Source organism: Antennarius striatus, chromosome 13 (assembly GCF_040054535.1).
Source record: "Antennarius striatus isolate MH-2024 chromosome 13, ASM4005453v1, whole genome shotgun sequence".
NCBI classification, from domain to species: domain Eukaryota; kingdom Metazoa; phylum Chordata; class Actinopteri; order Lophiiformes; family Antennariidae; genus Antennarius; species Antennarius striatus.
This window is the reverse complement of record NC_090788.1, coordinates 9,147,106-9,160,185: the sequence shown is the minus strand read 5'-3', so window position 1 is coordinate 9,160,185 and position 13,080 is coordinate 9,147,106. Positions and strand designations below refer to the sequence as shown.

Below are 13,080 nucleotides of genomic sequence, written 5' to 3'. Positions count from 1 at the left end.
TGAATCTCAACCTTTTTAAGCTTGACAAACAGGTTTCATGCTGCATTGTAGCAGAATTTTTTACTAGAAAGAAAACATGCCTTGAAAATGTGTCTTAATACCTCAGATCTGTTTTTGCTTTTCCTCTTTATCATAAATGAGTGTCCATCCATGTGAACGTAACGAGATCTACAGTACTGCGTGTTGTATTACTGTATACAAATATACAATTAAGATGATTATTTTACTTAATGGGAATTACAGATCACTTCACTACTTCAGTGTAGTACATGTTCACACCACATGGAGGTGTTCAACCACCACAACGTTCCCAACAAAGGTCCATCCGTCCATCCGTCCATCCAGCCATCCATCCATCCATCCATCCATCCATCCATCCATCCATCCGTCGAAATCGTCTCCACATAATTTATGACTGCATTTGAAATCCTTTTTAACAGTTTGTCCCTGAGACTGAGATTTGTGAAAGAAATCAGTATTTAAAGTAACTTAATGTATTAACCTTGTTTTAATTTTACTGAAGATTAAATACATTTGTTGTAAATACACTTAATACACGCATAATGAAAAATATCAATAAAAAGCCATACTATCTCATTTGCACATTGCCTACAGAACAATGCCCGGATGCAGCACAATTAGGTCTTAAAGAGAACAAGCATGAACTATACAACAAATGTTATTATATACTACTAATTTATTACTGCACTTATATAATATACATTGGATAAAACATATATATCTTACTATGACCTAATATTTGTTTTGCCAGTTTTTATAAACTTCCTTTTTTGATATATTTGTAGGAGTTTATATAATTTCTACACTTCTGTACTTAGATGTCAAGATTTTCTTTTCACTAACCCTGATTTAACAATAATACTGCTGTGACTGGTTATTATAGTTATCTGATAATTTTCTCTGCTGTGTAACATTTCTCAGATACATTTCATGAGACTTTGAATGTCTGTATTCAGTATAACTACTCTGACATGACATTTCATGTGTTTGAATATGTGGGTCACAATAGTCACACTTTTAAACATATTGACGCAACATGTCATGGTGCACAAGATTAAATATTTATTTAAAAACATGGCACAGTGAATCAAGACAATATCCCTCTGAGTCAGCAACCTCTAACAAGAGCGCTAAATAAATAATAGTGAGGGCAATGAGGTGAATTCAGGTGGGCTCAAGTTACATACATAAGGTCTTCACATGGGATGTGGGACATGCAGGTGTGCATATTCAGATTATTATAGATATGTCATCTGTGCAATAGCAGGACGATTATCCTGGGCCCATGAATGTTGTGCAATTTAAGTATACCACATGCTTAAAAAGTCAGTTTATTCCTTTTAAACTTTCTTGAATGAATTCCTGAATACAGTTCTGCACAATCCTTAGGACCCCACATCGTACCTTCTGATGCCAGGGTATTTTTGCTTTGAGGACCTCTCCAGTGTAACAGAAATACACTTTTAATCATGTTGGTGACTTGCCTTGACATGTCATCAGAACTTGCTTAAAAATACAATACTTGGACTTCCACAGTAAATGCAGGCAAAATAATATTCTTGGTGAAACTGTGTTGTTGCTTGTATAATATATTAATCACTGCGTTACCCTGTGTTAATCCTCATTGCTGGTTGAGACAGTTTATGATGCACTCTAAATTCTTTACTTTCACTTAAGTTAGACATCCTCATATACTTGTCACTATTGAGTTACTATGATATTATCTGTAATCTACCAGACATTTTACTATTACACTCATAAATTTTGGACTGGTATCAGAGGTCACCAAGCCACACTCCTTTAACAGATACACAAATTGTCCTCTAGTTCTCTCCACGACCAGCCTGCTGCTTGAGAGAACTCAGTCCAAAGTTTTGAATAAAATTACAAAATCAAACCTCAGTGTTTTAAGTCTTTATTTTTGCTTCAGCAGGAGGAATTTTTCTCCTTTTTTAGTTGACAGATACGTTTCACAACCATTCATATACAAATAATAATTAGATCTGTTCTAATATTAGTTTAAATTGTTTTAGGGGGTGATTGTGATTAATAAGAAGGAATAGTAAAGTGATGATTTTAGGAAAGTGATTTTACTAGACAGGATCCACTCTTTCAGTGTATACATCCAAAACACATCCATTACGATGCAGAGCTTGAATGAAAACCATTCATTGTCTGACAGATGTCTACAAAAAAGGTTTGAGTTGCGTGAACGCATTTAGATTTGTAGTTAAATGTCGCTTAACAAATCCCGTCTAACCCAACCCTTAATTTGAGACAGGGACTCAATGAACAACTCAGCTGCATGGACAGCACAGATCAGTCACCCATGTTAAGGTTTCATCAGAGCAAAATACAAAAATAAAAAAATCTTTTTTAACTCGGGGCATATTTTTTATTTTCTCCAGGAAATGGAAATTCGGGTGCCTTGTTGAGGAATCCTGTTAAGAAGATCCCCAATGTGCCGAGGATAAAGAGGAGGATGGCGGCCCAGAAGCACACTCTGTCAATCATCTTTCCAATCAGGACCCAGCTTTCAATTTCCTGATATAGGATAAAAATGAGTTAACATTAAAGTCCTAAGAGTTGTAGAGTAAAGTGAGATGGTGGCAAATAAACACAAAACTGAAGCACTGAAACAGCAAGCCTACAAACTGCATTACGTAGATGAAATCTAAAGTAACTCACAGATCCAATGTTATTTTGTTGTCTTGTACTCTCAGCAATGAAGTTGCAGGCATCTACACATTGCTTGATTTCAGGTGCAGCTTGGGCTAAACTCTTATACAGGTTGGCTGTGCTGCTGATGTCTATATTATCCACTAGTGTAAGGGAGAAACTGAGAGTTATAAAACAGTATCCCACCACATAAACAGATACAGGCATCACAAAAGGTGTAAAATATTTAAATTATTACATTTATAACATAGATGAATGGGGGCTAGTAAATACTACTTGCTAATTTTTAAAGACGTCATCTCACCAATGGATCGCGTGATGCCATGCCTCTCTCTCTGTTTGTCAAACATCATTTCACTGCGGGGTTGTTTCAGCACATATTCCTCTGCCCTCTGCATGAGGCCAAAGGAGCTCCGTCGCCGCTCTCTCACTCCGTTTACTTCTGTTGTCACGTCACTCTCATCCACCAGTGGAGACATGCCTAGAAAGCGAGGCACCATTTCCAGGAACAGCTTCACCAGGGTGATGGTGAAGGGGCATGGGGGAGGGGGTGTACAGGGCTATTTAGACATTAATAATTTCATATACAGTAACATATACCCCAATTCACCAGAAGTTTGGGCACTCTGTATAACATTATAAAACAGAATATGATCATTTCCTGATGCTTCCTACGTTTAAAGCTACACCCATCAATTTTATCAATTTTAGTAAATATATGCTTGCTCTGAGTTTAATGCTGGCAATTTATCTCAATAAGTTTTAGGATGCTCAAAGCCACCTGTTTATAGGTCATATTTACAAATACAGCTCATCAACTTTGTTCACATGATTTTAACATGACTCAATGCTACTGGGTGTTTCAGGGACTTAAAGCACAACACATTTCCTCATGAAAAATTTGGCCGATGTATGAAATGCTGTTTTATTAAATTCTTTTCTTTCATTTGCTGAGACAAGTTTTCTTTACAGCGTTATGCCAGTGTTATTGCAAACAATGCTAAAGTTTGATTTTGGTTGACTCAAGTTGTTACTACCTCAAGATTCAAAAACAGCATCTATGATGAAATGTGGATGTGTTAGTTCCCATAAGTAAACTGCACGGCTGTGAAAGTTGCGCTGAAAAAGGCTCAACATATGCTCCCATCCACACAAAGACTTGATCAGGAATGCACTTGAAAAATGAAGTCACATCGTATTCCTTACAAAAGTGTGGCTTCAGATTAAGAGAATCCAGGTAGTAAACTGGCTTGTGTGCCATCCATTTTTGTCACCTGTTGAAAACCTTTTGTACATTATGAAGTCTCAAGAACGGCAAAGCAAACTTGAGACTTTTGATTGATGTCTTTTAAAAAAGAATGGGTCAGAAATCAACTTCAACAATTAATGCCATCCCTTCCCAAACACTTCCTGAGAATTGATAAAAGAAAAGGTGATAACACAGTGGTAAACATGACCCTATAAAGTGCTTTGAAAAATGCAGCATGAAATTCAGAATGAGCATATACTGTTTGTTTGGGGGTTTTTTAAAACCAAAGTTTGACTACAAAATATTTTTTCTTTACACTGATTTAAAATCGAGTTGAAAAGGAATTTGGAGATCATGGAATTCTGTTTTTATTGGCATTTTACAAAATGTCCCAACTTTTTTTGGAATTGGGTTTGCAAGGTCTGAATATATTTGACTCAACAGTGCAGGATGTACCTACATGTTTTAGGGTATGGGACATGGTGTGAGTGCTTGGGCTCCGCAGGGACAAGTTCAGCACCACAATTTGATTAGTTGCAATGAGAGTAGTGACACACATAACAAAGATCAGGTACCTGGGGAAGACATTATAGAACATCTATGTTGAAGAGCAAATTCAAGCTGCACATGTTAAAGACAGCACTACAGTTCACATACAGACTCACTTGCCAATGAGAGGGACTGACAGAGATGTCTCAGGGATCTTCTGAGCAATCAGAAAGATGAAGACAGTCTGAGCCAGCAAGACAGAGATGGACACGGTCAACTTTTGTCCACCAGCTGTGATGGAGACAACTGAGATTTAGGAAGAAGCACACTACCCAACACCCTTTATCTCACCCTCTTCTGTGTAGTTAATCAGAACACAACATTGTTTTCTAGATCTTTTCATATTTCTGTTTGGTTTGTCAAATCTATAGGAGCATGGAAGTGTAATATGGCTGAGTGTGAAATAGTTTCTCCCACTGTAGACATAAAAGATAATCATGAACTTAAACCTAGTAGATGTCAGTAAAACATCTGAAAATTGTGAAAAATATATTCTTTTTTTTCCTACTTCCGTCCCTATTTCCCACAAAATTGATAAATTACATACAGAACCTCTGGATTAGGTCTTGGAACCAAGGTTGTTAAGATTGATTATGTTACACTTATGGATTATGGCCTTTTTAAAATTGTTGTAAGTGTAATAGCTAACATGAATATGAATGACTGTGTGTGTGTGTGTGTGTGTGTGTGTGTGTGTGTGTGTGTGTGTGTGTGTGTGTGTGTGTGTGTGTGTGTGTGTGTGTCTGTGTGTGTGTGTGTGTGTCTGTGTGTGTGTATGCGTGTGTGTGTGTGTGTGTTTCAAAATGAGACCTGTAATAATGCTCCATCTTAAAGAGTAATAGTATGTACACTAATATCCATTAGCTATACAGACCTTGTGCAGGTAGGAAGTAGGCCAGTACTACCAGTGAGGAGATGAGTGAGCAGGGAAGGATGATGTTGATGATGTAGAAGAGGGGCTTCCGTTTGATGATCAGATTGTACAAGATCTCTTGATACTCTACGTCATCTGGGGAATACTGCGTGTTAAACACCTTCCTGGCAGGACGGTGAATGATGGCCCACTCACCATTTTCTGAGTGTTAAGAAAATAACAAGCTGGAGTTGAGTTGAGAACTTTGTAAATTGGGTTGAGATGTGTTGTACCTGTGAATGCCTCAGGGTCGATGTCCACCCACTCCCAAACCAGCCCTTCGTCAGAGGGCAATACAAGGTTGACCTCATTAGCACTGTACGTCTGGGACCTAAGGGTTATAATGGAAATTAGAAGCTATATGGCTGTTTCTTTTCAGCATATGCATGTTTCAAGATGGCTTTAACCTTTTCTGGCCCCACCTGCTCACCATGTCAGTGCTAAGTTAAGGTGGAGTTTGGATGGGATCAATCATTCGTTAAAGTGCAAACCATGTATGAAATAGAACACACTAATAAATAAGCAGTTATACATACAGTATATTTTTTTTAAATGATAAAATTGTACCACACCTGAATGCTAGTGTGCAGTTTTGATAATCAAATGGAAAGTAGGTGACCTCGATGGCACAAGTGCTGCGGTAGATAGCAGGAGGCTGCCAGGTAACGGTACCACTGCTTCTGATCAATGCATTAGCGTAGTAAGCAACATCAAACTTGCCATCAATGCTGCAGACATTGTGAATAAAGGACAAAATCAGTTTGCCAAACTTCGAAAGACAACAACAGTATAAAGTATGATGATATTTGAGACAGCAACTTCACAATTTTTTTTTATTTATCATTGGCTTACTTGTTCTCCAGAACAATGTCAGGAAGCCAAATATTCTTGCATGGGACACGAATTATAGTAATGCCGTAATAATTGGATGAGTTCCAAGACAGACGATAATCAACCCATGCCTGCAGATGACATTTGAGAGAAAGGTCACCTGTGATATTAAAAACTAAACACAACGGAGTGATGAAAAAAAAAAAACTAAGAAGGAAAATTAACCTTAATTTAAAAAAAAAAAAGCCTTCTTGGGACACAAAAGAAAAGAAGTTTAAGTAGAGGGACAACTCACAAGCTCAGTCCACACATTGGTTGTAAGAGTCTCCTCCTTTTCATTCTGTGGTAAAAATGAAGGAGTTGTATGAAAATTTGAGCTGCTGGTTGTGAATTATGCACAACTATGTTACTACTTCAACAACCTAAGAGCCACAACTGCTCCTATCCAAAACTTGACGTCCTCCTGTTGCCATAATTGTGAACTTGTGGTCTAGGTTCTGTGTTCATATTGTATTAATTTATTTGCTGTAGCTGTTGCATCCTGATTTTATTGGAAAAAATTGGGAGAACTAGATCTTACCAAAGAGATAAGGTTAGTGAGGGTCAGCGTGATCTGCACGTCCACCTTGTCTTCAGGGCGAGCCACCGGACGGATATTCTTGTTGTAGTTTCTGAACAAGTCACTAATCAGATGTTTTTCTTCATTACATTGCACTGTGTGAAAAAATGAAGGGAGACCGGAATGAGATTATGCTCATATATGGAATATGTCAGGTAGAATGTTCTGTAGTTGTTGTTGTTATTGTCACTGCATGACAATACAGGGCATTTCTGCCTATGTGACACAAGGCTTAGATAATGCTTTCATTGCCTGGACATAATGCAAACCTTTGACTTTGTAGTTCTTCATCCAGCAAATGTGTGCAGTTTGAAAATCATTGTGCACCTTCATTTGTTAGTGATCCATCATGATAATAGTAGATAGAAGCATCAGAATGTACAAACCTCTGCCAAGGGAGCTCAATTTCCCTGTTATATTTTTGTACCTAAAAGCAATAGTTACATTAAAAGTATGGTATTCTGTCAAATAGTGTATGAGTAATTTACAAGCAATCCAAATAGCCTTATTTATTTTATAATTGCAAGAAAACTGATTTAACATTAAAAATATAAACAATAAGAGAAAAACAGCATTTCCACTCACAAATAAAACAACAGCAAAAAACATCATGCTCAGGGGAAGCAGCAAAATATGTTGTGAGTAGGCAAAAAAGTTTCCAAGGACAAAAACTACTCTACATAAAGAATGGGACGACTGCATCAGTCCAGCATGATCTACTTCATTTCAGTTTTTTGATTACTTACAGAACTTGGTAAGCAAATGTTTGGGACAATGTCCAGGAAATATCCCCTAAAGACTTGCTGTCGCTAACATTATTCAGGCAGATTTCTGATGTTATGATTCTTGTTTCACGACTTCACTTTTTTAGAGTTCACATCCTGTCTTGTAGTTAATAAAATGCATCCTTACATTGCTTTTTATCACAGATATTTTGCTGTTGCAGCCCTTTTTTTATAAACAGTCACTTGTTTGGCTAATGTTTGCACATTTTAGGTGGATATTACTGTGTTGCTGTCACGGTTCATCGTGGCAGTGTTGGTGTGTGGCAGGGAGAGGCCAAGCTTGTTGGTGGAGCCACGGCTCCACACCTGAGACTGATCCATACACCAGTTACTAGCTGTCACACCTCAATTGGTGTAATCAGGATGAGGTTTTTTAAGTCAGATGGGATGAGAGCTAGGTGCTGGTTCGTTTCTGAAGATTCCTGTAAGTCTGTTCTGTTGTTCTGCCTTGTTCTACCTTGTTCTGCCTGAGTCTTGTTTGCATCTTGCCGGTGTAGTTAAAGTTAAAGCTATGGACAAAAGTGTTGTGTTCGGTGTTCTGCATTTGGGTCCATACCCTTACCTTTGTGACAGTTGCTAACAATATTCAACCAGTTTGCTGACCTCATGACTTGTCTGTTTGCTACTCTGACCTAAGAAAGAAGGGAGACAGTGATACTACATTTGGGTCAGTGAATGCATATACTGTATGTACACATTGGGAGGCCTATTAACAATTATTAATACAGTGCTTTCAGAAATACAATATTCTAATTATCCTCCAGTCATGAGTAAAGTTATCAACCTTTACTTCAACTTACATATTTTTTCTGACAGCATGGTTTACTTAACCCATAAGTACATGTATATCATTCAAAAGCAATACTTCTGAGCTATTTTTACATCTGTTGAACTTCTATTAACAGGTATTTCATTTTCTGTCTTTAAAAATTGTTTACAATGTACAACTACATTTTTTAAACTATTTTCCAACTCTACATTTCTGAATCCTTAATAATAAATATGAAGAATTGTGTTTTAAGGCCATTGTATGTCAATTTGTCAGTGGTAGCCATGCCTAGAACTGCACTGACATTCTAAATAAAGATGTATTTTTAAGCTTTCTTTCTATATGAACTTGAAGAAAGTCGGAGAGAAAGGCAGACAGTAGTGACTCCTGCAATGTTGCCTTTTCCCTGCCAGCTGTCATATCTACAGCTCAGATTACACCACTGCTGGGAATCTCTAAAATGGAACTATGTGACATTCGGGTTATCTACAATAATCGTCAGTATCACATTTCAACAAAGAACAGTAATTAAGTAATAAAGTAATAAAGTCTTAAATGTGTCATCAAGCACGGCCAATGTGATACATGGTTCTGTCTGGTCTAATCACAGATATGTCACCCAGTTTAAAGCTGTAATCATACATCCGTGCAGTTTATTTTAATGACAGTATGATAACATGCCAAACCTCCCGAGGGTTCTATTCTGAAGCATTCTTTATTATCGAACTGGATAGAATGGACTAAGAAGCAGCTGTGGGAAGTGTTATTCTCATCTGATGCATTAGACTTCATAAACAGATCCCTTGTACTTCCTCTAATTTCACTGGAGGAGAATGAAAACTAATTATAGGAATTGCTAGTACAAACTGACTTTATAAAGTCTTTTTAAAAGGGAGCCAGGAAGATGACAGCATGCCTGATGATGATATATCATGAAAAAATACTGCAGTGTTCTAATTTCCAGTGATACACATCACTTCAAAGTTAGTGCTGATATTTTGATATTCTGCTTTTCTTCTTTGGTATTACTGCAATATTTATATTAAATATGACAGAACTCACTGATTTTCATATTTAAAAGTTTAATATGATTGATGGTAGCAAGAAATGCCGATATGCATTTTTACACACCCCAATTATATCATAAGTAGTGTCCCTGTTGAGGGTTAGGGAGGAGAAGACTTTAAACTGTGACATTTGAGTTACGCTATGTTATTCAGTTTAGCCAGCCAGCTCACATGGATCAGTTGTACTATCATGTGTATACAAAGTACTGTTAATGACACTTGAGCCTGTTCAGAGAGACAGGCGAGAGATGATGGGAAACTAGAGGCAGAATCTACAGGTGACCTCTGAAGGGATGTGGGATGGATGTCTGAAGGTTTTGTAGATTTAGATGATTAGATAGCATTAGTCATAAATGAGGAAATCATTTAACTGAACTGTCTTTGAAGGTGAGTAGAAGACAAACAGCACAACAGGTCAGACCAACATGACTGCACAGGTAAACATTACATTGCTGTTTGAGTGGTGGAAGCCAAGCTTACCCTATCTGACCACGCTCCATTAATCAGTGTTGATTGTTCATGTGACTGTTTTGAACATGAGATGTACAATAATTTTATTTTGAGCATGCGAGAGAAAGAACAATGGCTGTCTTCCAGTCAACATCATTCCCCTCAACAGGCCCGTCATCGATGTCAACCTTACAAACACAGCTGTTGATCTAGGCTTGAAAACCACTAGACTGACAACAACTTCAAGTTCATCTAAAGTTTGTTTGTCATCTGACAATGATGATACCATTTTGATAAATCCTATGACTCCGTGCTTATACTGTATATAGATGTGCAGAAGTCTTATTTGCAGTATACTAAAGCGAGGGATCCAACAACACCATTCCCAGGCTCCACGTGATATTCAAGTCAAGTCAAGTCAACTTCAGATTACCACCGGGGAGCCGGAGCCTATCTCGGCATAGGGCGTGAGGCGGGGGACACTCCGAGCACGGCGCCACTGCACCGCACAAAGACATACAACCATGCACGCACACACTCATACCTACGGGCAATTTGGAATGGCCAATCAACCTGAAGCGCATGCTTTTGGAGGTGGGAGGACCCGGAGAGAACCCACGCAGACACGGGGAGAGCATGCGAACTCTGCACAGAGCGGGACTCAAACCGGAGTCCGCTGTGTTGTGAGGCGGCAGCGCTAACCACTGCGCCACCGTGCCGCCCCCATGATATTCAAGTAACATGGTAATCTTGCTAGCCTGATAATATCAACAACCAATATTTCAGAGTCGATCTTATCAATGTTGGGACTTTATCCCAGAGAAAAGCGAATTGACATGTTATACATTTACAGAATAAAATAAGCACCCTCAAAATGTATTTTTAAAAGTTCATTTCATTGGCATTCACTTCTGCTTCTACTGCTGCTGTAGGCTTCATGGCCTGCTGTAACCCTCCAGTTGCAGAACGCCACCTGTGCCATCCGGAACTTCACACGCTGGTGCTGTTGCTCTCATGATGAAACAAGGATAACCTCAAGTCTTATTTTATACTGATTTTCTTTAGACAAATGCCACAAATGTGTAGCCAAAGAAATACTAAGACATGGAACAAGTCATGGAACAGATTAGCCTTGTCGACCTCAGTCTACAAGCACACTTGGTCTCAGAGTTGTTTGTGTTATACATACTGTTGTATGCCAAATCAAAACAGGTTGCAAGACGATAGGCTAATGCACAGATGTGCACATAAAAAGCCAAATCATACAATAACTAGGTCAACAGAAATTTTTTTACTATCTCTCCCTCTGATCTTGGTTAAAATCTAGATATTTATCCATCATGCTAATCTAAGAAGCAATAGGGGGTTTTGCCTCACTGGCCTCATGCACGAATTTCAAATTATAAGAAGGCTGACAACAAAGGAGATCTATCCTGTTTTCCTGTTTCACTGCGACACTTACCCTGAACCAATAAAGTCCCGAGAGTTGCAACTATGAAAAATATCCCAAATTTGTTTGCTGTCATCATTTTCCGAGACCTCTTCACTGCACTGTGTTCCAATACATAGAGATCTGAAGTTTGACAGAGATGAAGAGGGAGAGTGAGAGTAAAGTCAGACAGGAAGAGCCCCAAATCCTCCCACCAAACACCCCGACTGTCACCCAGCCCGGCTGTTCCTATCCACAGCTCAGATTACACAGCAGCTGGGAAGAACTAAGCCAGGACTTCAACTCACACTTGGGTCACACACAATAACCATCATCATGATCGTTAGATGACAAATATCTGTGGTGATACAAACTGTATATATGAAGGTATTTCTTCTATGTATTATATGGTATCAAAAATTTATTGCAGGACTAGGATTTTGTCTTTTGATGGGAAAAGCACTAGTGATACACGATCAAAGCTAATTTTGAGATATTGCTATGGATATTCTTCCTGTATTTGTGTCTTAGCAGAATGTGTGGCTCTTTGCTCCTCTGTCAAACAGAGAAAAAGAGGCAAGAGTGAATCCAGGATTGATGGCTTATTTTTCCCTGCTATGTCTCCAGAGAGGTCATGCATATGCTGGAGTTTATGAGAGCAGGACCCTAGAGGTGGGGGGATATCTGTGGTCCACAATGTTTTAAGATTACAGTGCTGAATGTGTTCCTTGGATTCAGATAATTCAACTGCTCCAGTACAGGTAACAAACACAAACTCTGCAAAGGCAACTCTGGAAAATAATCACCAGCCAAAGTTAACTATTACTACTTTCTACTACTGTTGCTATTAACTATATTACTAGTGCTGGGAGTAACAAAAGTAGTATCACCATAAGGTGGCAAGGACGACTGACTGATTTTTGGAATGCGGTATGTGAGTTGCACAGTATGCGATTTTCTAAATATACATTTAGGGAAACAGAGATGAGCTTCTTTAAGGTAACTCGAGCCTCGAGAAGGCAGATTGTGTGTCTCACACTCGGTTAGAACATGGGCAGGAGAGTGACTGGATCTGTCCTGCCTCATAGACAAGGAGAGCTGCACTTTACGGCTGGAGCAACATTAATCTCATTTTTGATGTAGACAAATGTGGGAAAACGAGAACATCAGAATGATAAAAGTGTTTTTGGATGTTTTAAGTTCATATGGCAATATATTCTTTTAAATTAGGGTTTCCTCACAACAAGAAGTCCATCATTTGTCTTTCTGGCACTTTCTATTAAAGGTGATAACCAAAAATTTCCTCACTCTGTTCAATTTAAATTGGTAACCCCTTATATCAATGGCATGGAGGTCTGTTGGTGAAAATGTCAGTCGAGCTTGAATAACTGTTATAAATATAGTCACATTCAGGTAGGCAGGGGTTCAAACCATAGAGCAGTACATTTTATTCATTTCCCATTTAATTTTTCATAAAGTCTTATTGATCTTCAAACTGGATAACATAGCAGTCATACAAATCATAATATCTTAAAATTTACAAAAGTTAATTTTTTCCAGTTTTCTTTATGACCGTGATGTAACAGTTATTTAGATTGTTATAATTAGATGCAGCAAATATGGTATTTTCTATGTATACAGAAAACACAACCCTCATCAACAATCATGTTGATATGGGACCAGCATGTGATTCACACGTACTTACTTGAAGAAGGACAG

General features: G+C 38.2%; 1 protein-coding gene across 1 annotated transcript; it reads right to left on the bottom strand.

Annotated features, from left to right (window-relative positions):
- Nucleotides 1–876: 876 nt before the first annotated feature.
- chrne (cholinergic receptor, nicotinic, epsilon) lies at nt 877–11,566 on the bottom strand. Its single transcript, XM_068331171.1, has 12 exons — nt 11,395–11,566; nt 6,823–6,956; nt 6,538–6,582; nt 6,264–6,373; nt 5,984–6,139; nt 5,645–5,742; nt 5,373–5,573; nt 4,615–4,729; nt 4,410–4,524; nt 3,005–3,212; nt 2,710–2,843; nt 877–2,565 (listed from the first exon to the last, which is right to left on the bottom strand). Exons 1-12 carry the CDS (start codon nt 11,459–11,461, stop codon nt 2,398–2,400), a joined length of 1,551 nt encoding a protein of 516 aa, XP_068187272.1. The 5' UTR covers nt 11,462–11,566; the 3' UTR covers nt 877–2,397.
- Between the last annotated feature and the right edge of the window lie 1,514 nt (nt 11,567–13,080).